At 33.4% G+C, this 23604-nt stretch overlaps 11 protein-coding genes across 11 annotated transcripts; 5 read left to right on the top strand and 6 right to left on the bottom strand. All coding sequences in view use genetic code 12, as the record gives it.

Annotated features, from left to right (window-relative positions):
• Nucleotides 1–377: 377 nt before the first annotated feature.
• On the top strand, nucleotides 378–1625 carry J8A68_001415 (uncharacterized protein; the record flags this gene model as incomplete). Its single annotated transcript, XM_049405067.1, has 1 exon — nucleotides 378–1625. One exon carries the CDS (start codon nucleotides 378–380, stop codon nucleotides 1623–1625), a length of 1248 nt encoding a protein of 415 aa, XP_049265338.1.
• A 559-nt stretch (nucleotides 1626–2184) lies between these two features.
• Nucleotides 2185–4311, bottom strand: DCR1 (ribonuclease III; the record flags this gene model as incomplete). Its single annotated transcript, XM_049405066.1, has 1 exon — nucleotides 2185–4311. One exon carries the CDS (start codon nucleotides 4309–4311, stop codon nucleotides 2185–2187), a length of 2127 nt encoding a protein of 708 aa, XP_049265337.1.
• Nucleotides 4312–4662: 351 nt separating this feature from the next.
• Nucleotides 4663–5505, top strand: J8A68_001413 (mitochondrial 54S ribosomal protein uL10m; the record flags this gene model as incomplete). Its single annotated transcript, XM_049405065.1, has 1 exon — nucleotides 4663–5505. One exon carries the CDS (start codon nucleotides 4663–4665, stop codon nucleotides 5503–5505), a length of 843 nt encoding a protein of 280 aa, XP_049265336.1.
• Nucleotides 5506–5775: 270 nt separating this feature from the next.
• Nucleotides 5776–6672, top strand: J8A68_001412 (tRNA (guanine46-N7)-methyltransferase; the record flags this gene model as incomplete). The annotated part of the gene is made up of 1 exon (XM_049405064.1): nucleotides 5776–6672. The coding sequence occupies one exon, from the start codon at nucleotides 5776–5778 to the stop codon at nucleotides 6670–6672; it is 897 nt and encodes a 298-aa protein (XP_049265335.1).
• Nucleotides 6673–7039: 367 nt separating this feature from the next.
• J8A68_001411 (uncharacterized protein) lies at nucleotides 7040–7933 on the bottom strand (the record flags this gene model as incomplete). Its single annotated transcript, XM_049405063.1, has 1 exon — nucleotides 7040–7933. One exon carries the CDS (start codon nucleotides 7931–7933, stop codon nucleotides 7040–7042), a length of 894 nt encoding a protein of 297 aa, XP_049265334.1.
• Nucleotides 7934–8695: 762 nt separating this feature from the next.
• FAV1 (Fav1p) lies at nucleotides 8696–10804 on the bottom strand (the record flags this gene model as incomplete). The annotated part of the gene is made up of 1 exon (XM_049405062.1): nucleotides 8696–10804. One exon carries the CDS (start codon nucleotides 10802–10804, stop codon nucleotides 8696–8698), a length of 2109 nt encoding a protein of 702 aa, XP_049265333.1.
• An 865-nt stretch (nucleotides 10805–11669) lies between these two features.
• Nucleotides 11670–14639, bottom strand: VPS11 (tethering complex subunit; the record flags this gene model as incomplete). Its single annotated transcript, XM_049405061.1, has 1 exon — nucleotides 11670–14639. One exon carries the CDS (start codon nucleotides 14637–14639, stop codon nucleotides 11670–11672), a length of 2970 nt encoding a protein of 989 aa, XP_049265332.1.
• Nucleotides 14640–14828: 189 nt separating this feature from the next.
• PGA49 (Pga49p) lies at nucleotides 14829–16526 on the bottom strand (the record flags this gene model as incomplete). The annotated part of the gene is made up of 1 exon (XM_049405060.1): nucleotides 14829–16526. The coding sequence occupies one exon, from the start codon at nucleotides 16524–16526 to the stop codon at nucleotides 14829–14831; it is 1698 nt and encodes a 565-aa protein (XP_049265331.1).
• A 177-nt stretch (nucleotides 16527–16703) lies between these two features.
• On the bottom strand, nucleotides 16704–17471 carry J8A68_001407 (uncharacterized protein; the record flags this gene model as incomplete). Its single annotated transcript, XM_049405059.1, has 1 exon — nucleotides 16704–17471. One exon carries the CDS (start codon nucleotides 17469–17471, stop codon nucleotides 16704–16706), a length of 768 nt encoding a protein of 255 aa, XP_049265330.1.
• A 1918-nt stretch (nucleotides 17472–19389) lies between these two features.
• PPS1 (Pps1p) lies at nucleotides 19390–21783 on the top strand (the record flags this gene model as incomplete). The annotated part of the gene is made up of 1 exon (XM_049405057.1): nucleotides 19390–21783. One exon carries the CDS (start codon nucleotides 19390–19392, stop codon nucleotides 21781–21783), a length of 2394 nt encoding a protein of 797 aa, XP_049265329.1.
• Nucleotides 21784–22553: 770 nt separating this feature from the next.
• On the top strand, nucleotides 22554–23442 carry NIF3 (Nif3p; the record flags this gene model as incomplete). The annotated part of the gene is made up of 2 exons (XM_049405056.1): nucleotides 22554–22590; nucleotides 22652–23442. The coding sequence occupies 2 exons, from the start codon at nucleotides 22554–22556 to the stop codon at nucleotides 23440–23442; spliced, it is 828 nt and encodes a 275-aa protein (XP_049265328.1).
• Nucleotides 23443–23604: the final 162 nt, after the last annotated feature.

Raw genomic sequence — 23604 nt, 5'->3', positions numbered from 1 at the left:
AAATGCGGGATCAGGAATCGCATTCCGAAATTTCTTATCACGGAATCGAATTCCGTATCACCACCCATTTTTACGTGGGGAATCGGCGTCGGTGAAGATCACTTTAATGAAATTTACCGATGAGGTATGTGGTTTTTGGAGTAATTGTCCTTATTTTTATTGTCTTTCTCCTAATTGGTGCCGATGTTGCTTCTTTAGACAACCCCAGATTGGTGTTTATTTGAAAAATATTATTTTAATAGTTTAAGTTTTCAAACTATATATAAACTCAAAGTCCCGCTCCTTTTTCCGTAATCCATTCTTCTCTTATTCTAATCATTAGTTCTAACCAACTTACTTTATACTCTAATATACAAATTATAAACAACAACAACAAAATGGTTTCCTTCAATGTTATCGTCTGTGGTGGTGGTTTAGGTGGTCTTGCTGCTGCCATCGGTTTAAAGAGAAAGGGACACAATGTCACTATCCTCGAAGCTTCCACTGCTCTTAATGAAGTTGGTGCTGGTATCCAAATGCCACCAAACTCCGTCAAGATCCTTAAAGAATACGGTGTCTTTGACAGATTTGAAAAATACGTCACCAGACCAAAGAACATTATCTTAAGAAGATATGACACTGGTGTTCCATTATCTACTACTCCATTAGACCCAGATATGACCAAAGCTTATGGTAACCCATACTTATTAATCCACCGTGCTGATTACCAAAGATTATTATTCGAAGCTGCTACTGAACTCGGTATTGAATACAAGACTGGTTGTAGAATTGACCAAGTTGACCAAGATACTGCCACTGTTATTTTAGAAACTGGTGAAAGATACACCGGTGATTTGATTGTTGGTGCTGATGGTATTAGATCCAGAGTTAGAGATACTTCTGTTGTTACTGAAGAAGTTGTTCACCCAACCCCATCTTCTAACTGTGCTTTCAGAGCTACTGTTCCAAGAGAAGAAATGTTATCTGACCCAGCTATTGCTCACTTAATGACTGATGTTAACTCTAACTGTTGGATCGGTTACAGAAGACACGTTATGGCTTATCCAATCAGAAACGGTGAAATGTATAACATTGTTATGTCTCATCCAGGTCAAGCTTCTGTTGGTAAATGGAATGAACCAGGTAATGTTGAAGAAATGAGAGACCATTACAAGAACTTCGACCCAGTTGTTCGTCAATTATTAACTCATGTCAAGACCGTCTTAAAATGGGTCTTAGCTGATTTACCAAAATTACCAAGATGGATTTCCCATAGTGGTAAGGTTGCTTTAATTGGTGATGCTGCTCATGCTATGTTACCATACTTAGCTCAAGGTGCTGCTCAAGCCATTGAAGATGGTGCTACTTTAGCTGAAGAATTAGAAAACTGTGTTTCTACTGATGATATCCCAAGAGCTCTCCAACAATACCAAAAGAAGAGAAAGAGAAGAGCTGAAACTATCCAAGCTGGTGCTAGAAAGAATGGTGACATCTGGCATTTACCAGATGGTGAAGAACAAGAAGAAAGAGATACTTTAATGAGATCTAGAGATGGTGCTAACCCAGATCAATGGTCTGATAGAGAATTCCAACAATGGTTATTCGGTTGGAACGCTTTCGACAACACTTATGGATCTAAGTTGTAATAAGTTTTTGTTGGGATCGGTTTCATCATTTTTAGTTCTGCATATTCTTTTAGATAGGTTTCATTTTTATACATAGGATTGTTAGATACCTCTACTATGTTTTATTTATACAAAATACATTTTTAAAAAGTTAAAAACTTGATTACATTGTAGTTGCTCTTAATCCTTGTAATTTTACGTAGCAGTATCAGGTTCCCAGAAGAATGTGATACATAAAATCAACGGAAACACTCAACAAAACGCATTTCGGGACTTTTTTCCGCACTCAAACTAATTTCGGATCAAAATTCCTATCTTACAAAGTCAAGGACGAAAGGGCCAGACATAATTGCCTTTCATTCCCGTTATTTCTTTACACAATACACGTTAGGTCATGTCACGGATGATGAATCCTAAATATGGACACTAAACCATTACATACTTCTCTTTCCGTTCCCACCGGTACGGTTTTTAACTCTATTAATTTTACATAATTTATTAATTTATTTTAAGTACACACAACGCAACAATTCTAGCAAATTAATTCTATTCTACATTCGTAACAAAACAAATAGCTTTTCTAATTAGAAGACTCAGGACTTGCACTCGACATCTGTTCATCAATCCCCTTAGCTTCATTATTAACCGCAATAAACCTCTTACAAATCTCACGCATTGCGTCTTTATTATTCAAAAGAGCCATAGCAGTTCTTGCCATTGCCTTTTTCTTAGACGAATCAGTCGCGGTTGCAATTGGTAAATTTCTAATAGTTAATGTGACTTCATGATCACCACCTACGGTTCGAATTATATATTTGGGTTGAGTACCTGTCTTCCTACCTATTTCGGCATATAATTCATTCTTAGCCGAATGATCCAATGGAGCTTCTTCATCCACCGGGATTGGGAAAAGACCTGTTCTGATTGGGGATGTGGGTGGGAGTGGAGGGGCATTTTTGAGCATTTCTACTTCTTCTTCTATTTTCTTCTTTCTTTCTTCTTTTTTCAATTCATTCTTTTCACGACGAATTTTTCGAAGTGGACGTTCGATTTCTTGACGTTCAATATAGAATTTTTCAAGTTTGTTTCGGTTCTTAAGTGCATCCATTGCTGCTCTTAATCCTGCTTCTTTTATATTTCCAGCAGTACCTACTCCGATAACTTCATCTTTCATAGTACAATGAACCACGAAATCGACTCTGATTCCATCTCCAGTTTGGATGGTTTTATATTGTGGATGATGATCAGCCGTACCTATAACTGAATATAATTGAGCCTTTGCTTCTTTATTTAATCTTTCTTGAACAAGCGTCTGTCTCATTTTGTTTAAAAATGGGGTATATAAATCAAATAACCATTGTTTTACTTCAGCTAAATCAAGTCCTCTTTCTATAGCTAATGCTCCAACATATGCTTCAAATGCATCAGCATAGATTTTTTGGTCACCATTTTTTAAAATAAGATCATCAATCTTTGTACGTAATTTTTTATCAAATCCATAATCAAAAGCAAATTCTTTCAATACCCGATTATTAACCAAATCTGATCTGAATCTCGAGAGTCTACCTTCACTAGCAGCGGGGAATTCTTCATAAAGAATACATGTGACTAAATTATTCAACACAGAATCCCCAAGAAATTCTAATCTTTCATTATGTGTCCTAATCAATGTTTCAGAATCTAAATATGCTTTATTATTGACTGAAGATTTATGAATAAATACTCTTTCGTATAATCCAATATCCTTTATTTCTGGTAATTCGGGCAAAGTATTATCAACCCCTGTTGGAGCGATTTCCTCGGTGATTGGATTAACAGGAGCATTGAATTCTATATTACTTTGTTCAATTGGAGCAATTTCTTCTAATTCCGCCAAGTCCTCTTTTTTGAAATGAATATTTCCATTACTTATTTCATCCAAGATAGGTAATCTACCAAGTTTATACCTAGATTTCAATTTCGATGCCATAGTAATTAATTCATTAGTTTTCAATTCAATTTTTTGGGCTCGATCAATCTTATCTGAATTTATCAAAGTTTTCAATTCAACACAATCAGGAGCATCTTCTAAAATTACTTTAACATTTCTTTGTAATGTTTTGGTAGCATATTCTAACTTTTGTAAATCAGTAAATCCAATACGGTTAGGAATCTCTTTATCAAAAGTAGGTTCAGCATAAATCTTGGGAAACTCATTGCTGTCAGATTTGTCAGAAACATTAGAAAATAAAGAACTTGTCGTTGCCGATTCATCTCTAGTCTCTCCTGTTTCAGGACTTGCTGGTCTCTTTTGAGGAAGGATACTTTCCGGATTAGGTGAAGTGCTTGTCATGTGAACTGATTTAACTGTTTCATCGTCATTTGATGATGACGATGATGATGATTCTTGTGGAGATTGATTCATTACTACTTCATTATCTATGGCATGGACACTTTGTTCTTGACAGGCTGTGTGATATGAAGTATCATTCGTTTGATTAGATCCACTTTCTGCAAAACGATCATCAAATGTTGTTCTTGAAGGACTTGCATCAGGAGAGAGTTTGGCCCTCTTATGAGGAATATACCTATCTACTTCCTTTCTATCAGGACGATAATTATCACCACCTGCTGAAATAAGCTTATCAACGAAATTTCTCAATCCATCCGCAGATTTTGATCCTAACTCCTTAAATTTCTTGCCGCCTGTGAATCTGTTTCTACCCATTTTTGAACACGTGTAATTTGAAGTGGAATTTTTCTTGTGAAGGATATAATCTTGTTGCCAGATCTTTCTTGATATTTCTCAATACCAACCTCCAACTATTTTATTAAGTTTTTGATTTGTACAAAGACTTGAATAAAGAAGAAATAAGGGATCAAAAATTCTTACAACCAAAATTCCAAATTCTTACAACCAGAAAACTTTAGATGCGGTTGTCAAAAAAGAAAGAAAAAGTAAATAACAAAGTCGTGTATTCATGTTCAAAAAAGAATTGAAGTAAAAATGAAAAAAAAATTAAGCAAATTTTATGGTACTGTTTTTACAACCAATCAATAGAACCACCACCAATCCCAAATGTCTATAATACGTTCTACTACTTCAAGAGTGTTATCCCATTCTAGAGTGGGATCAGTCTTACACCCAACTGTCTGGACTTTGAGAGCATCATTTTCCACTTCTCCATTGTCCTGTAATGCGGCCCCAGAAACTGTCATTTCAACTACCACCACCACCGCTTCCAAACCTACTAGTCATTTATTCGAATATGGAGAAGAATTCTCAAACAGAAACACCGGTAAACCGCTTTTCTCCAGAAAGACCTTCTTAGTTGATTATTATAAATATTTGAATGATACCAATGAAATCATTTTAGTCGCCCATGTTAATAATATTAATAAAATGGATAACAAGAGAATAAGACAAGATATTATTAAAGCTGGAGGTAAGATGCATTTCGTCAATTCAAATATGTATAAATTATATTTACAATCATCTCATGAAGAAGATCCAGCTGCAAAAGGTAATAGACAAAAAAACAAACATGTCAAACATCCATTAGCTATATTATTCAATGGTCCAACTGCCGTTATTTCAATTCCAAAAGCTGATCCAAGTATAGTTAAGGATTTAGTTAAGATTTTAAAACAAGCCAAAGAAAAATTATTATTAATTGGGGCAAAAGTTGAAACTTCGGTTATGGATGTTGCTGAAGTTGATCAATTGAAGGAATTACCTTCCAAGGATCAATTACAAGGACAATTGGCTGGGTTGTTGACTATTTTGGGTGGTGCTGGTTTGGTTCAAACTTTACAATCTACTCCTAGTATGTTATATTTGACTATACACGCCAGAGAAAAGGATCTTGGTGGAGGTAAAAAAGAAGAAGAAGGAGAAGGAGAAAAGAGCAATGATGCTTAGATCGAGAGAGACGAAGAGAGGGTTGTGTTCTTTTAGTTGTATATAATATAACCTGTAAATACGATTACAATTTAACAAAACATTTAACTTATTAGATAGTGTCAAGTAAATGTCTCTAGTAGCGCTGATTCAATTAACTCGAAGTCCAACCCAAAAAAAAAAATTTACCAACCGAGTCATCGCGCATCACCTCGATTTCAAAAATTTTCAACTCTACTTAATCATCATCATCATCCCCATCTTTACAAACAAATCAAACAAATACGAAAAATGCCAAAACCGCCACAACCACCAAGTACAAAAGACAAAGAAACACAACTCCGTGAACAACGAGAAGCAGAAAGCAAAAGAAAAGCATATAGACAAACAAAACAAAACACCCGTAAATTAGTCAAACATGCACGATTTGAAGAAGCAACCGAAGTTTCAGATGTCGATTTACCAAGGAAGAGATTCTATAGACAACGAGCCCATTCAAATCCATTCTCGGATCATCGATTAGACTATCCTGCTAGTCCTGATAAAATGGATTGGCAAAAATTTTATCCCGGGTTTTATGATGAAACTAGTGGGAAAATGACTTCAAGGGTTGAGATTGCGGATATTGGATGTGGATATGGGGGATTATTGACGAAATTAGGTCCTGAATTTCCTGATTCTTTAGTATTGGGGATGGAAATTAGAGTTCAAGTGACTCAATATGTTGAAGATAGGATTATTGCTCTTAGGAATAAGTATGCTGAAGAAGATTATGGATATAATAATATTTCAGTACTTAGAGGGAATGCAATGAAGTTTTTACCAAATTTCTTTTATAAATCACAATTATCAAAAATGTTCTTTTGTTTCCCTGATCCACATTTTAAACAACGTAAACATAAAGCAAGAATCATTACTATGACTTTATTATCAGAATATGCTTATGTTTTAAAAGAAGGTGGAATTATATATACAATTACTGATGTTGAAGATTTACATCATTGGATGGTAAAACATTTAGATGAACATCCTTTATTTGAAAGATTAAGTAAAGAATGGGAAGATCAAGATAAATGTGTTGAATTGATGTATAATTCAACGGAAGAAGGTCAAAAGGTTACTCGTAATAAAGGATCTAAATGGATTGCATGTTATAAACGATTACCAAATCCCCAAGATTGTGATTAACCTCAGCTTAGCTTACATATTGATAGATTAAATGACATTTAATATTTGCAACACTGAAATCAGTACCTTTTTGCAACCAATTTATTCTCTCATATAAAGTAAATCACTATTTATAAATTTATTAAGTAAAATCATATTTTATTTATATAATTTTATAAAGAAAAAACTATTTGGTTGCAAAAAAAAAAAGTTAAACCCCCAAAGAGAGATACAAACCAATTATGTAAGAACCCTATTCAACAAGTATCAAAAGATTAGAATAAGAAACATATGAATCAAATAAGAAAAAGGGGAAGTACAAACGAGTAACAAATGACAATAATTGTTCCAAAATAAACTTAACTCCCTATCCTCTTCTCTTCTCTGTTTATAACAATTTTTCAGTTTCATCTTCAACATCTTCAACCTTACTTCTTACTTCTGAGGTTGAAGAAGATGGAATATTTGGGAATTGAGAAGATCCAGTAGCAGTAGCCGAAGACTTTAAATCAGAAAATACATCTGCTGGTTCTGAACTTTTTGGCTTAGCAGCAGCAGCTGCTGCACCACCAGTGGCAGTGGCAAATACTGAATCCTTTGAATCTTTAACAGTAGAACCAGCAGTTCTGGTATGGATTTTAGATTGAATGAATTCACCAACTGGACCTGTCTTTTTAATTAAAGTTTCAATATGAGGCTTTGCGGTTTCTTGAATAGTTGAAGTAACTTCAGAAATCTTTGATTTTGCACATGCGGAAAAGTTAGCAACAGCAGCATCAATTTCCTTTTTATAAGTTGTATAAATAAATGGTAAAGTGAATAATAAAACTGTAGCAGTTGTAACCAAAGTAAAGATTGAAAACCAAGAAGTTAATTTATAGAAAATATAAAATACACCAGCAGCTTTTAAAGTACATTCAACATCTTCAGCAAATATAACCTTTTTGAATTGTGATTCTAATTTAACACTAATAATACTTAAATGAGGTAAAATTGATTGATTAAATTTTTCAGCACATGAACAAGTTGGTTTATACTTACTAATGATTCCATTACCAGTAATTAATTTAGTGGAATATTCAGCAGCAGCAACAATTAATAAAGCAATATAACCAAAATGAAATAAAACGTTTATTAAATTAATTGTTTTAAAAATTGTTAAACCAATAATAATTGATCCAAATAATTTACCAGTTTTAATTGGATCTTTCCAAGTTAATAAATCACATTCTGATCCTTTAGTACAACAGGATGGTGTGGTAGATGAAGTTGTAGATGTCATTGTTGTTTGTAGTAGTGTGTTGAATACCAATTGAATTAATTAATTAATGTTGAAATTAGTTCTATCCTTTAATAGCAAATGTAGATTAGCAAAAGAGAAAAAGTGGTGGTTAAAAAAAAAATGTCAAATTGAACAAAAAAAAAAAGTGCCGTAAAATTCGGTTGATTAAATTTACTGTAACCGTAAGATTGAGAGAATTAATTTAACTATGAAAGTGTTTTAGAGGCGCAAAGAGTTTCAAGTGAGACAGGTTAAAAAAATGTGTAAATTAATAATTTTTTTTTTCAATTTAGATTTTTAAGGGGAGAAGAGACTTTTACTACTCAATTTCAATTGTCTTGTGATTATTATTTTATTAACTATGGTGTTGTAATTAACAGAAACAAAAATAAGAACGTTTTGCAACCTAATTAACAACCAGTGGCAAAAATAACCAGTGGCAAAAATTAAATATGAAACAGCAACTAACACACCCAGTTTAATTACTCTTGCGATGTCTTGCTACATAAGCAAAAAGAGACACGTCATTTGATTTGCTGTTATTATTATTGTTCTAAATAGCTACATACAAAATATCTAACATACACTCTATTTGCTGCGCCACTGGCACAACTACATAGCTAGCGAAAATTTTAGCAACAAGCGAGACCAGTTAATTTCCTGTTTAGGAAGTATATCACATAATTTCTTACAGGGGATTATTTGAGTTATCAGCTATCAACACTTGTAATTCACACACATTCACACAAACTCTAGATTATTTTATCCCACTAAACTTTTCAAATTGGCCAAATGATAATAATATTGACTTATATCATCTCCATTAGGTGTACCAATCTTCTTACATAAGATCTCATATTCTTGAATACTTCTAGGTCCAATCATTCCTTCTAACCACTTACAATATAATTTATTATATTGAATCACAATCAATTCCATAAATCGATTCACATCTTGTTGATTTCCTTTCCCTCTATAACATAATCTAAGACATTGATCAATTGGAATAATTAATCTATCTTCAATATGGAACATAATTGTTGATCTTGTAAATTCAAGCTGATTTTGTATCTTTTCGTAATATGCTTTACATGCTGATCTAATATATAAGTTGTCACTAGTGTCACCACCCTTACCACCTCCGCTATTAAGTATTTGTTGCCAATATATACAATATTCTAATTGTAAACTTAAAAACTGTAATAATTCAGGTCCAATATCTGATAGTTTCTTTCTAAATTTACCTAAGGCGTCAATCTGATGTTGAATTGGAGTTAAATCAACCTTCGGACGATGACTCTTTTTCCTTCTCTCCTTGCTACTGCTACCACTATGATCACTATGTTTCTCACTGCTACTATGATCACTATGTCTCTCATTGCTACTATGATCACTTCGTTTCTCACTACTTCCATGCCTCACTTCATAACACAGACTTTTCCCATCATGCAGCTTGGCCGGTTGGGCATGTCTCTTAGGAATATCCTTCTCCACTATTGGGTCCTTCTTTGATTCAGATTCATCTTTATCATTGTTGTTGTTCTTTTTGATGATTTTCGATAAGGATAATTTGGGAAATATTATATGTTCCTTCTTCTTATTGGGTTGAACAGCAGGCTTGACCGAACTCATCTTCATATCATGACTACTTGATAACGGTCCATTGTTATTATAATCGCCATATCCATGTTTCCCATTCGAAGTTGTATAATCCGGGAATTTACTAGCTAATAACCTATCGATTTTCTCAAAATCCAGCCAATCGATAAGTTTATTATGTTTTCGAATTTCTTCGACAATGGGGAATTTCTGAGTTATGGCATTAAGTTTCACCAACGTGATTCCTAAATCATGATTCGATTTAAATTTTATAAATGAATCATTTATCGATTTGATTAAGGAAGGTAATTTATACCAAATTTCCAATGGAATAATTAACCAACTTCTTTGATCTAATACTTGGGAAGTTATGAATGTTAATCTATAAAAATATCTTAATAACATAAATTTAAATTCTGGTATAAATAAATTATAATCAAATATTCTCATTAAATTAATTCGTTCAATTTGACAATTATATACAATTTGAAAAACATTACAATTCATCAAATCATGATCATTATCATCATCAAATTCTTCCATCGTGTTAATTGTACTATGATTATTTAATTCTTTCAAAATATCAATTATAAGTTTTCGGTAACTACAACTAATTGCCGCGATAGTATCAAATGTTTGTTGTTTATATCCACAATCTAACCACCAATTTCCATATATTCCAATCCCATTTTGGATTTCTTGATATTTCGTGATTAAATAATTTAATAAATCAACTAAACTCAGTTGACAATCAAACATAATCCCATCAGTACTTGCACCAATAACCTTATATCCATCAACCAGCTGTCTCCTTACCTTTCCTCTCTCCTTCTTCTCGGACTCCCTTGGCGATTTGATACCGGTTTCTTTCACACCTGACAGCAGGTGTCTTCTCCTCCAAGAACCCCTACTTCTTCTATTCCGCTCTATATCGCCAGACTCAGTGGGCGAATACATGGATGTAACACTCCCAACACCGGATGGCTTCTGGGCATATTCAAGCGGCGAATACATGGATGTAGCAGTAACAACACCGGACGATTTTTGGGCATATTCAACCAACACATCGGAATAATCATCTTTTGGAGGTGGAGTGGGGGGTGTTTGCAATTCAATGGCGAATTGGCTAATTCCCTGGAGCCAACTTGGACAATGAGGGTCTGTTGTTGGTTTTTGATAATGATATCCGTTTGATATTGTGTCGTAGGTTATCGGTGGAAGGAGACGGGTTTGTTTTGGGGCAGGATGATTGAGTAGTTGTGGTGATGCCATTAATCTGTTTTGCTTAATCCTTTATACTTTGAATTGGAATGTAAATTAGCGAAGGAATAAATACTTGAATTGTAAATGATTTGACTTGGATTAGGATGATGTCTCATAATTCTTTACATTTTAAATGAAATTAAATAAATTCCCAAAACCATTTTGCAACACTCTCCCTTGATGACTTAAACTTTAAAATTGTAAATATATGGGGAGTTTACATGTTAACATTATTTTTTAATTAATTTAATAAAGCCGTATAAAGATTGTAGGAAAATTGTTTCATAATAAAATATGAAACTATTTTTCTAGGGATTCTTTTACATACAAAATTGGTAGCATCGACAGAAAAAGAATAATATGCTGCAAGAGAAGCTTTCGTATTTTTGTTTAATGTTAGAATTAATCGTCTAAAGAAAAGTATAAATCCAATGTTGTTAGCTGGGGTATATGGTCAAGCTGTTGATATTTCCTATTTAAATACATGATCCTTTCCAGGCTTGCTAGTTCAATTAATTGACGGTTATGAAACGGGAAACGGTGACAAATCCCCCCCCCCCCTTAAAAAAAGGTTGCATCTACGAAAATTATTTTCAGACTCTACAATCCACAAGTAAGAGATGAGCTGATTATTATATTTTAAGGTTTCGGATAGATGTACAATGTTCCTGCATATTCAATATAAAATCACTAACCTTCGTCGGATACATTTATGAAACAGAAAAAGGGGGTGGAGTGGAATTCCATACCCCTACCCCTGAAGAAGAAGATGAAAAATTCAGGTACACAATGGTGCGCAAAGACGCATCTTTTCTCATCTAATAATTAATTATTTTATTAATATTTTCTAAATATAAAACCGTTAACCGTTAACTCAATCATTCAACATTGTAATTGATTCATTTTCCATTACACCTTTCCCGAAATAATCAGCAATAAATTTAAATTTATCTTTACTTTCATGTAATAACGACAAGAATACTTCATAATTCTCTTTTGATTTAAATTGACTCGCCTTAACATTTCTAATCTCATTAGCATGTCCAATACATACCGGACATTGTGGAGTCTCATTCTTACCATCAAATCCATCTTCATTCATGATTAGATTTGTAGATAAACATTTCTGATGAAATGAATGTCGACATTTAAAATGAATCACGGGGAAATCTAATTTTAATTCACACATTGAACATTTATTATTTTGGATAACGAATGGTTTGGTGAGTTCGGATAATTTATATGAACTTTTTGTTGATTCTTGTTCATACATTTCAATTAATTTTTCATTATTGATAATCTCTTTGTTTTTTTGTTTGAAATAATCCATGAAATATTCTTTTACTAATCCTAATGTAATATAATCATTTTCGGGTTGTTCTGTAAGTACTTGTAAGATTTCAAGGGGATTCATTAATTTAAAGAAATTGATACGATCAAGGATATATTGAAAATCTTTTATGTTAACTTTTTCAAATATTGATTTCTTGGATATAAGAAATCTCAACATTGATTTATATAATTCAGGTTTAGTATCCCCGAATTTCTTAAGAATTTCAAAACATCCATCCACATCTTCAGCTATTTGATAACTGGTTAATAAACTTTCTTGCATTTGTGAATTCTCTTTAGCAATGACTTCTCCATGTTTGAAATCATACAAATGACTCAACAACAATAATGATTTATTATCAAGGATTTCTCCATACTGAGTAACTACTGACTCAGCTTTAGTTAACCATTCTTTATCATCTGAAGCTTGATGAATGGAAAGATACATTTCCAACAAAGTCAATAGCGTTTCCTTTTTGTCAGCAATATTTCCTTGGAACCTATCAAAAGTTTCAATACATGCCTCCAAAAAGATAACAAACTCATTAGGATGTCCCGTGAAACTTGAATAGATCAAACTAGGACGAGGTGGTAAATAAGTAGGTTCATTTGATTTTTGTTCTGGTTCTTCTTCACTCAGTCCTGATAAGTAGTTTACAAATGCTTGGTAGTTTGTAAGTTTCATAGAAGCTTCTTGGGTTTCTTCTTTGTCAATAACAAGTGGTTCCTGACTCTCATGTGGGAGATATTTACCGGTAAAGACGTTAATCAACAATTCGGTGGTTTCTATCGGACATGAATCTAATAATGACTTTGAATGATCAATCAATATTAATAATAATTCATCAATAGTTAATGTTTTAATATAACTTAATGCAAGTTTTGGTTTTTTCAAATCATACAACTGAATATCAACGATTAAATTTGGTTGATTTAATTTATAAAGTAATTTAATAACTTGTTGGAAATATCCACATTCTTTAAATAAATTAATTATTAATTGAAAATTCAAATCTTGGAAATTCATAGAAACATCTAATTCATCAATAAATTTATCAATATTTTCAACTTGTTTTAGTTTACAAAAACAGCAAAGTAATAAAGTTACATGATCGATATTAGCTATTCCCATTTCATGCAATCTTGTTAAAAATTTAGTTAAATTAGCAATATTAGTAGCTTCTTTAAACTTGGTAATAATATTCATCACAAAATCATCTAAATCTTCTTCATCATCATTTCCTACTTGTTTATTATCAAATAATTCTAAACATTTGGTAAACACTTCTGCTGATTCCTCGTAATTTTGGGCATCATAAAGATGTTCTCCATGTAATTTTTTGATTCTCAATAATACTTCGGTGGACAGTTTCAGTTGTTTGGCAAGATTGAAAGCCACTTGGAATAATTCTCTTTGTAAAATCAATTCAATCTGTTGATTTATTGGCTTTTCATGTAATTTATACAACACCCCATCGGCAGATAATAAATATAAGTCACCCTGTAACAAAAACACATAATTTATGAGAGTACTGGGGATAAGAATATTGAAGGAAATATACATATTAACCAAATCTAGAATAATTATTCTTGTCATTAATGTCTTTGTAGTAGTATCTTCATGTTGAGGACTTACAATCAATAAAAATGATGATTTTGAACTTGATTGAGATTCAAATTTCATAATTTTCAGTTTTGGTGTATCGAAATTTATAGTGGATAATTTATTTATATGATTATAATACCGTATTGCTCCAGGTAATCCTACTATCAAATCCTGGCTTTCCGTATCTATATCAGTACAATTCAAATCTACACCAGTTTTCAGGGATAATACTTGGGTAGGTTTCCCTTGATTTCTTCCTGTTGTTGAAACTGTCAAGATCTTCGATGTGGTGGTTATGTACAATACCATTTCTTTCTCATTAAACTGGATCCCAGTAATTGGGTCATTACTTTCATATATTACTCTCTGTTTTGCTCCCCTATCTCGCAATAAATCACCTCGTACTAATATCACTTTCCCATTAGTATAACCCAACGCAAGACATGTCAAATCAAAAGTAAATTTAAAACAACTTATAGGAAATGAATTATCACCATTACTTACCAGCACCTGAGTTTGAAACTTATATTGAAAATCAATTTCATCAACTTCTCCTTGTAATTCTAATAATTTATTTATATCCCATAATTTTATAATACTTGGAGATCCTTGTTTTTCAGCCAATGAAATAATCAAATTATTCGAATTATTAAGGGGCGAAAGGAATGTAATTCGATAATCAACATCATAGATCATAAATGTCCCTAATGTGGTTAAATCTTTAGCATTGACGATCTTTAAACTAGAATTATTAATGGCAATGATCAAATAGTTTGATTTCGTTGCTGTGATTGCACTTAATGTGGGATCGGAATAAAGTGCATCTGCTGTTTGATAATTGGGATCACGTATTGGTGTGAAATCAAACAATTGGAATTGCTTCCATGATGATAGAAGTGTTGACATCTATTGAATTTGAGTTGTGTTGATAAAGGTTGTTGATTCTCTCTTTACAAGTTGGAAATCTGGCAACCAACTAAACTTTTATAGAATGTCGTTTGTCGCAGAAACTTGAGTATGTCGCAAACAAAGGCATTTGTCGTCTCCGATTATATTCTACATATGGTAGGGTCATTAAGAGTATTATTAAACAATCTAAACTAATATTACCACTAGAGTTACAACAACTAAAAAAGTCAATACCAAAGAAGTCTGAACCAAACTAGTCAAAGATCGAAATACAAATTGTCGATCAGGCAATATCACCCCTGTAAATATATTCGTAAGTTGAAATCCTTGTGTTGCGGTTTGATCACCGGGTTCACTGGTTTTCTGTGAGTCGATTTGTCTGGTGATTAATAAACCTATATCCACGGTCTTTAATGTATTGGTCATTCCTTTTGAAAATATTTTTGAATTTGGAACTATAGTTCTTGTTGACATGGGTATAAAGGATTGCGATTTGGTTGTGTTTTCAGTTGTTTCAATCAAAGTTTGTTCTTCAGTCGTTGATGGTGCTTCTTGTGGTGGCACAGGTTGTTCATCTTCAGTGTCACTGTCTATCTCTTTCTCTAGCTCTGAAGTTAAAGGTTGTATAATGGAAGTAATTGAGGTTGCGTAGCTTGTAGAAATTACTGTGACTGTTGTTTTCTTTAATGTAACATTTTTCAGTTTCTTCTTGGTCTTTTGTGGTATATTCGATGACGTGGACTCCTGGGTGCTTGACGACAGAATCAATGAGCTTGCTGATTTCAGAATATCCTCGGTTGGAAAGGTGGTAGTAGAACTTTTGGATTCATAAGTTTCACTTGTGTCTGCACTTGTAGCAGTTGTTGAGGTGCTTGAAATCTCCAGAGAACGAACTAACGACTTCACTTCAGTAGTACTGGACTTCGATGTACTTTTTTTAGGAGCTCCAATTCTAAAATGGCCATCATTCTCAAAATTATACTTGAACTTGTTCTTCTTTTCAATTGAGGCTTGTGATGTGATCTCGAGAACGGAAGCTGTCTTTGAGAGAGTACTTGAAAAACTAATGGAAAAATTTCCCAAGAAGCCAGCCATGTTGGTAACATTTTGATTCTCTGTGCTATTTAAACCATAAATTGGAAAATTAGCTTGTTCCATTCCCTTTCTTGTCCTCGCATTACCTTGCTCTTCACCACTGGAATAATCGAAATCTTCAAATTCTTCTACATTGTATTCAGAATCGTTGGATAAATTGTTAAAATCATTAGACTTTGTAGTAATGTGATCACTGGTGGATTTGTTGAATCCCATGGAGTAGTTTCCCAAAGTATGACTAGGCTCTCCGGTTGTTGGATTTTGACGAAAGTAGCCAAATATAACATCATAAAATGAATCAGTCTTTTTCTCATTATCTGACTCCTCCCCACTACTACTGGACCCACTACCATCCTCTTGTTCACGATAATTGCCTCCACCTCCTCCTGCATATCTTTTGCTATCATCGTCTTCGTCAGAGCCCAGTGTGTCTGATTGTGATCTTGGAGGATCAAAAACTATATCATCTTCATCTGAATATCCTTCATATTCATATCTGTTTATATATTCGTCATGTTCGTCGTCATCATTGTCATCGGAACTATAGTCCTCCAATTCAATATTGGAATCTTGACCTGAATATTCTGTTTCATCCCCAGTGGAATAATCAAGGCCAGTCATAGTGTCATCTTTGATTGGTGGTTCTTCATTGATGCAAGTGTCGAGGATGTGAAATGGTGATGGACTTTGTGAAGGATCGGTAGAATTGACAATTAAGGAATAGTTACTTGCTGAGATAGGTAGAATTGTATTGCTTGAAAGTAATAAAATAGATACTATGAAATTCATAGTTGTGAGTTGACATTACTATTGTATTAAGCCTAAAGAATTTTTGCAATCGTTGATGAATTAAGCTGAACACAAACATATTTTTTTTTTCGCAGCAATTTTCGTGTTTGCTGCTTTAGTCTCATAAAGTATGGTGGATCTCTACAATATTTTATTGCAATTGAATATGGAAGGTTCTTATTTATTTCTATTTGCAGAACGCTTGTATTTCTTTGCCTTAAGGGACTTTATGGTATATGCTTTATAAGTAGGCGCCTCTTCCACCCTGTACCAAATATCCTCAATTGTGACTACTTCTTTCTTAAGAGTATAATGAATGAATTTAATTCTAGTCGCCCAGTGAAACAAATGTAGATTCTTACTAGCATAGGCTAAATTAGCAAATCCCATATATAGACCCAAATCCAAGCTTTTCAAGAATGGCATAATATCTTGAATGTTATTATCATTTTCCATATCGTTCTTCATCTTGAACAATTCTTCAGGCTTATAGCGACCACTGAGCATGCGGCGTACCCTTCTGTTATAGTCATAGAGAGTGTCAATAATTGCATGATTGCATTGAATAAGCTTTATGACACTTTTATAGACCTCCGACAAGTTTCTATAGATTTCCCAATCGACGTATGATAAAACTCGCATATAGATTTGTCCTCTGACACGCACAGCATAGTCGTATGCGAATTTACCCTTAAATACAGTATCTCCTTCTCTGATTGAGAAATCTTTATGAAAACTATCGTCTTTTATAAACCCTTCGAATCCTTGCAAGTCTGAAAATAACTCATCGAATACTTTGTGCCACCTCAAACAAGTTTCCATATTTAACTTGCCCAATTCTCTAAATCTCTCGGAATAAACGTCAATAACAGATTTTGTTAATAGAGTGATGGCACTGTCTATAATACGTTCTTCCAATTCAGTGGGAGTAGCAGAATCATCCATTCCGTCCGCATTCTCGCCTGAGAATATCTTTCTAAAGAATCTGTAAGGGCTTCTGTATCTGGCTCCATCTGCCCAGTCCTTGTCTATGTCCCTCAATAAAGCAAAATACCGCCAAATACTAAATCAAAATCAATCAGAAACTATTCGAGGACGATGATTCAACTTCTAATGTACGAGTATCTGAAAAAGAAGTTTGCCTCTGACGCGTCCGTGTTGTTTCGTTACTACTGTAGATGCTGGCTTAGATACTAAAGATGAAATTTAATATCGATCACAGATCTATTTAGAAATTGTAACCCTTGTATTGTTAAAAGGCTTTCTCAGATCATATATAATATAACTCAACTTTGGGATCCAGTATCAGTTAAGAAAAGTGATACTTTGAAGTCTCAACAAGAAAAAATTTTCGCGTTCTACTTCCATGTTCGTTCTTTCTTAGTTAGGTCAAAATCAAAGAGTTCAATATATGCAGTTCCAAATTTGGAACAATCAACCCCCTTAATTCACATGTCACGAACTCGGGGACCTTTCTATTCAGCCATGTCAATCAAAAGGTATCAGCTCTTAAAGAATCTCGTTTAATATTATATAGCCAACTGTTTAGGATATTTTTAATCCAGTTTGGGTATGATTTTGTGATCTATGCGACACCCCCCAGAACTTTTGAATTTGTACATCGTCCCTGGGTGGAGGATAAAATAAGGATCGCAAGAACAATTGCCAATAACATAAATTTTAATATCTAAGCCATAGTTGGTCACAATTTAGGTAGGAGCAAGGGGTCAAGGCGTAAGAATAAGTTTCTAAGTTAAGGTATTTATAAACGTATCAAACCCTTGATGTCAAGGCGTACGTAAATCAAAAAAAGAAGCTTTAAAGAGCCTTGTCCCTAAATCAAGAACTGATCGTATGATGTGTAATTTGCGCGATTTAAAGAATGACTATCAAAAAGGGAATAAGAGGAGATTAGAACGAATGTAAATATGCACCCCCATTTGCATATGCCTTTTTTTGAATGGGTTAAGGTTTTATATCGCAGTGACTTATTTTTAGGTTTCCTTCTCTTCAACCAAAGTCAGCCGCCCCCGGACTTTGTCATTGTAACGCAGAAGGTATTAGAATGTGCTGCAACGTAACTTCGCTTAATGCGACTATTATTATTATTTTTTTTGTTTGGCTGGTTTCAACATCTAATTCACGTGGTTTTACTTACACTCAACAACCAACGATTGACTGTTGGTCATCACGACCGAGGCATCGACTAATTCATAAGCCAAACAAAGTGGAGGGGACTAAGTTTTGACTGAAATCCTGTACTCCTACTTGAATTGTTCTTTTGAAATTCCCCCGAGACTTGCAAAATAAAAACAATTTTTTATTTTAAACTTTTCGTGATGAAAAATTTCAAGCGCCAGGTTACAATTTTTCGAATTTTCTTGGTTATGAAAACAAAAGTACAAAGTTAAAAGGTTATAATTTAATTTTTTATTCAATATAAATATCGAATGTTCATTTTATATCTCCTATCCATATCACCTGTATAAAATAACCGTAAGGTTTTGATTGTGCATCTTTGAGTAATCAATTTTAATTTCCTTAAAAAGTTCTAGACTTCGTATAAAATAAAATTGGCTGCAACAATAATCGAAAACATTTTAAATAAAAATAAAAAATAAAAAAATAAAAAAATAAAATAAAATAAAATAAAAAGATAAGAAAAAAATAAAAAATTATTTAAATTAAATAAGCATTCCTTATTTAACAAATTACCTTAAAACCTAAATGAAACCTCCTTCTTCTTCTTCGTGTCATACCATATCATCCGCTTTTGAAATATAAAATTGATACTTAAAACATATAAGAACAAATAAGATTTTCCCGCCAACAAAATTGACTTTTCATATCCCAAATTACTCAAATGTTTTCCTGCCAAACGCAACAGAATCCTTCGAGTCATTTGCGACATCCCAGTTCACATATTTTTAAGGACGACATAATCATCCCCAGATCTTGCTTATCAGCTTATCCCACATTATCACAACCATATATAAATACTACCTTGACTAGTCCCAAGGATGATGTCATCGTTTCCTCGAGTTCAACCATTTCAAAACCTTCTGTCGTGACTTCAGAATATGTTAAGGACATTCCTTCCCCAAATATAGGTTCTGACCAAGAATTATACCCCGTAAAATTGTCCACGACGCGTTCTTCTGATAATTTTCCTTGTGAAGCAGGGGATTGTGGTTGGGCACCAGAAGAAGAATTTAATAGTTATAACCAAAAATGGTTTGAGACGTTCAATCTAAAATTAAACCATAAAAATACCAACCTTTTCATTATAGATACTATGGAACATTTGGAAGAGTTATTGTATTATTATTATCATTTACAAAATGAATTTAATTTTGGGTATTCTTCTCAGGTGTTTCCTTATCTTCTCGGACTAGACAATTTCCAACAGTGCAACTACTTTATCGATTATTCTGATGTCGCGTCTTATAAAGAAAAGCTACGGAAGATTGTCTCGAATAATATTATGTTCATAAAGAATGATGGTATTACTGATGTCCCTGAGTTGTTGAATACTGTCAATATGGAGAGATTTTTGTCCTTCACTCGAGGGAAGTGTGACAAACTAGATTTTAATATAACACCCCAATTTGAAGGTGAATTAAATTGCAGAAACTTTAGAGACCAGATACGACTTATGGCACCCTTATCCCATTTTTTCGTATATAATTATTCTTGCAAACCAAATGCAGACCTAACTGATATACTTGAAAAGATTGTATCCAAAGATAAATTCATCTACTCAATAGAGATCAATGACAATTGGTGGGGCAAATTGGACAAATACTATTTTGACGACGATGGAGATGAAGAGCAAATATACGACAACCCCTTAATCGATGAGATACTAGGAGACGCTGCTCCAGCATATTCTCCAAATCGTGATTCCTTTCCCTGCAAATTTCTCCAATATGAACAAAATTTAGTATGGAGATTGAATTCAAGAAAATGGATATTGGATAATAAGATATGTATAGGAAATATCCACGACTTCAATAATATACCCACCACCTCACATGAATTTAAATTGATAATTAACTGCCTGTTGGATGCAGACCTTCCAAGTGTCAAAACAGTCAGCACTATTTGGAATGATTTTTTGTTGGAGAATAATGAGAACACTTACTATTTGGAATTCCCAAGCTCAGGAAGATTCAATCCTCTATTCTTATCAGATGAATCTGTGATGGTTATTTTGAATGTATTAAAATTGATAGAAAAGATTAGTAGACTGCATAAAGTATTTATCTTTTCTTATGATGGGTTCACTGGATCTTCGGTGTTGGCAATTGCAGTAGCACAAGTGGTACTTAAAAAATCTTTGGAAGAAGCAGTTATAGAACTTTCATTATCCCCAGCCAAGCTATATTTCTTCAAGTCCGACATGTCTTTCCTCCATTACTTTGAATTCTTGATTGATTATTTGGTGCGGTATTCCATACCCGAGTTTTCTACGATAATTCCTCAGGAAGCATTGGACTTTATGGAAGCAAACAAACAGTACTTAAGAAAGACTAACAAATATGATTGGTTTTCCGTTAATGAAGATAACAATTTCCCAACTAGGGTATTTGATAATGTTTACCTTGGGTCCCATAATCATGCAAGTTCAAAAACCATTCTTGAAACTTTGAATATCACTCATGTAATATCAATAGGTGTACTTCCAGATTGGTGGCTGTCACTTGAAAAACAAGCTAGTTTTGACTATGAAGGATCCCATTCCAAACATAAGATCAAACCAATATATACCTTTAATGAAAATAGATCCAAGATATATGAGGTAGATTTAAGTGGATTCAAACTACCAAAACGTATTTCCAAACTCAAATCATTAATCTATATTCATAATTTCAACGACGACGGTAAGGATTCAATCTTACCTCTACTAATTGATGCCCCTGTTTTCATCCAGGAAAAAATCCTACTTGGACCCAATAAAAACAATTATCAATCCCAAGCAAGAACATTAATCCATTGCAAGATTGGTGTGTCTAGATCGGCTTCTATCATGATTGCAAGTCTAATGAAACAATTCCGACTTTCGTTGATTCAAGCATATATGGCCCTAAGAGTATTAAGATTTAATATTATCGTACAACCAAATTTGAAATTATTTCATGATTTATATCTTTATGAATCGTATCTAGGAGTCTTGGAACAGAATAAAGGAATCAAAAAGTGGAATTGGGAATGTGTTTGTCGTGAAGTGCAATATTTGAATGATCATTATTTATAAGTTTTGACTTTTGATTATAGAACTCCACCAAAAAAAGTTATCCAGCTTCTTTTCAATAGTTTATTTATTTAATTTTATAGATATTAATAATACTTTAGGGTATTTGAAGGGATTATTTGATGATGGTGTGATGTAAAGGTGTCAAAAATGGTTGCAAAAAAATATTTGCCTCCTGCCAGAATTGAACTAGCGACCTTTGCATTACAAGTGCAACGCTCTACCACTAAGCTAAGGAGGCAAATTCCTTTCCGGTTTTTTTTTGAATTGGGTCTTAACTTCTGTTTCAAGTCACGTGATTCAATTTTTATAGCTTTGTATTTATTGTATTTGTAATGAAATCCGAAAGTAATCGATATCAAAAGGATTGCGAGAATGTCTAATTAAGTTAAGCTTGGATATAATATCATAATTTAGGTTCTGTGTATTTGTATGTAATTTTGCAATTTTTGGACCGAAACCTCGTTTTTGACGGTCAAAACTGATAGCAAAATCTTGTTACAACTTAAGCCGGCTTTAGAAGTAATCATTAATATCTGTTTCTTTCCTTTGAAACAATCAGTATTTATCATCTCAGGGACATTTCACTCACCCAGGATAAATTCTGGTGCTCTCTAATTGACCAAGAATACTGATTTTGCAACCCAAGTTGATCACGTGATCACACCGGAATTCCAAAGTTTTTGAATTTCTTAGTGAAAATTTTGGGAAATCCAATTTTCATAACTTTAAATCAACTTATTCTTTCATTTAAACAACATCATCAACCTAATATGTCGAGAAATTCAGTCAAGAGAGTGGTCAATGCAAGTATGTAGAACTCAATTGATAATATGAAAAGAGTAGAAAGTACTAACAGATACTCTATCAGTTCAAAAATTTTATCCGATATCACTAGCTGACAAGACATGGGATAATACAGGATTATTACTCGATGCAAGTTATGAAGACAGTTCCGAAGTATCAACAACACCAATTAAGGTCCTTTTAACTATAGATTTAACTCAATCAGTTGCTGACGAAGCTGTTTCGAAAAAGGCAAATGTAATAATGGCATATCATCCATTTATTTTCAGAGGTTTAAAATCAATCACAACCGTTGACCCTCAACAACGTTCTTTAATCAAATTGATTCAGAATAACATTAGTGTGTATTCCCCACATACGGCAGTAGACAGCGCTCGAGGAGGAGTGAATGATTTTCTCGTAGAAGGAATAACTAATGGAGCAAAAGTAGAATCATCCCTTCCAATTGAACAAGATGCAAATGAATCCGAATGCGGAATGGGAAGGTTGGTGACATTAGGTGAATCTAAGACATTAGCGGAGCTTGTGAAGAATGCGAAAGCTAGTCTTGGATTGAAATATGTTCAAGTTGTCCAATCCAGTTCTGATCAAGCAATTAAAACGATTGCAGTTTGTGCTGGATCTGGAGGTGGGGTTTTTAAAGGAGTAAGAGCAGATTTATATTATACGGGTGAATTATCACATCATGAAGCTTTATATTTTAAAGAATCTGGATCGTCTGTGATCTGTTGTAATCATTCCAATACTGAAAGGGCATTTTTAAAAGTCATGAAGCAACAATTACAGGAAGAGCTTGGCGATTCTGCTGAAATTGTCATCAGTGAAACTGATAAAGATCCATTTGAAAATTGGTAGCTTAAGTAGTCGTCTAGAAGTGAATGTTCTAATTTCCCGCTTTTTCAAATTCTTGTAGTCTCTCGTGAGTACCCTATACATAGGGTAGAATCGTCCCCCCAATTGGCTGTTTGTATTGCAGAGCATTTCAATGTAGTTTTATCTCATCTCATTTTTTGTTTG

Source organism: Hemisphaericaspora subhashii (genome assembly GCF_019202705.1).
Source record: "Hemisphaericaspora subhashii strain CBS 10753 chromosome Unknown scaffold80, whole genome shotgun sequence".
NCBI lineage: Eukaryota > Fungi > Ascomycota > Pichiomycetes > Serinales > Debaryomycetaceae > Hemisphaericaspora > Hemisphaericaspora subhashii.
Note: the sequence above shows the minus strand (reverse complement) of the source record. Positions and strands in the feature narration are given on the sequence as shown.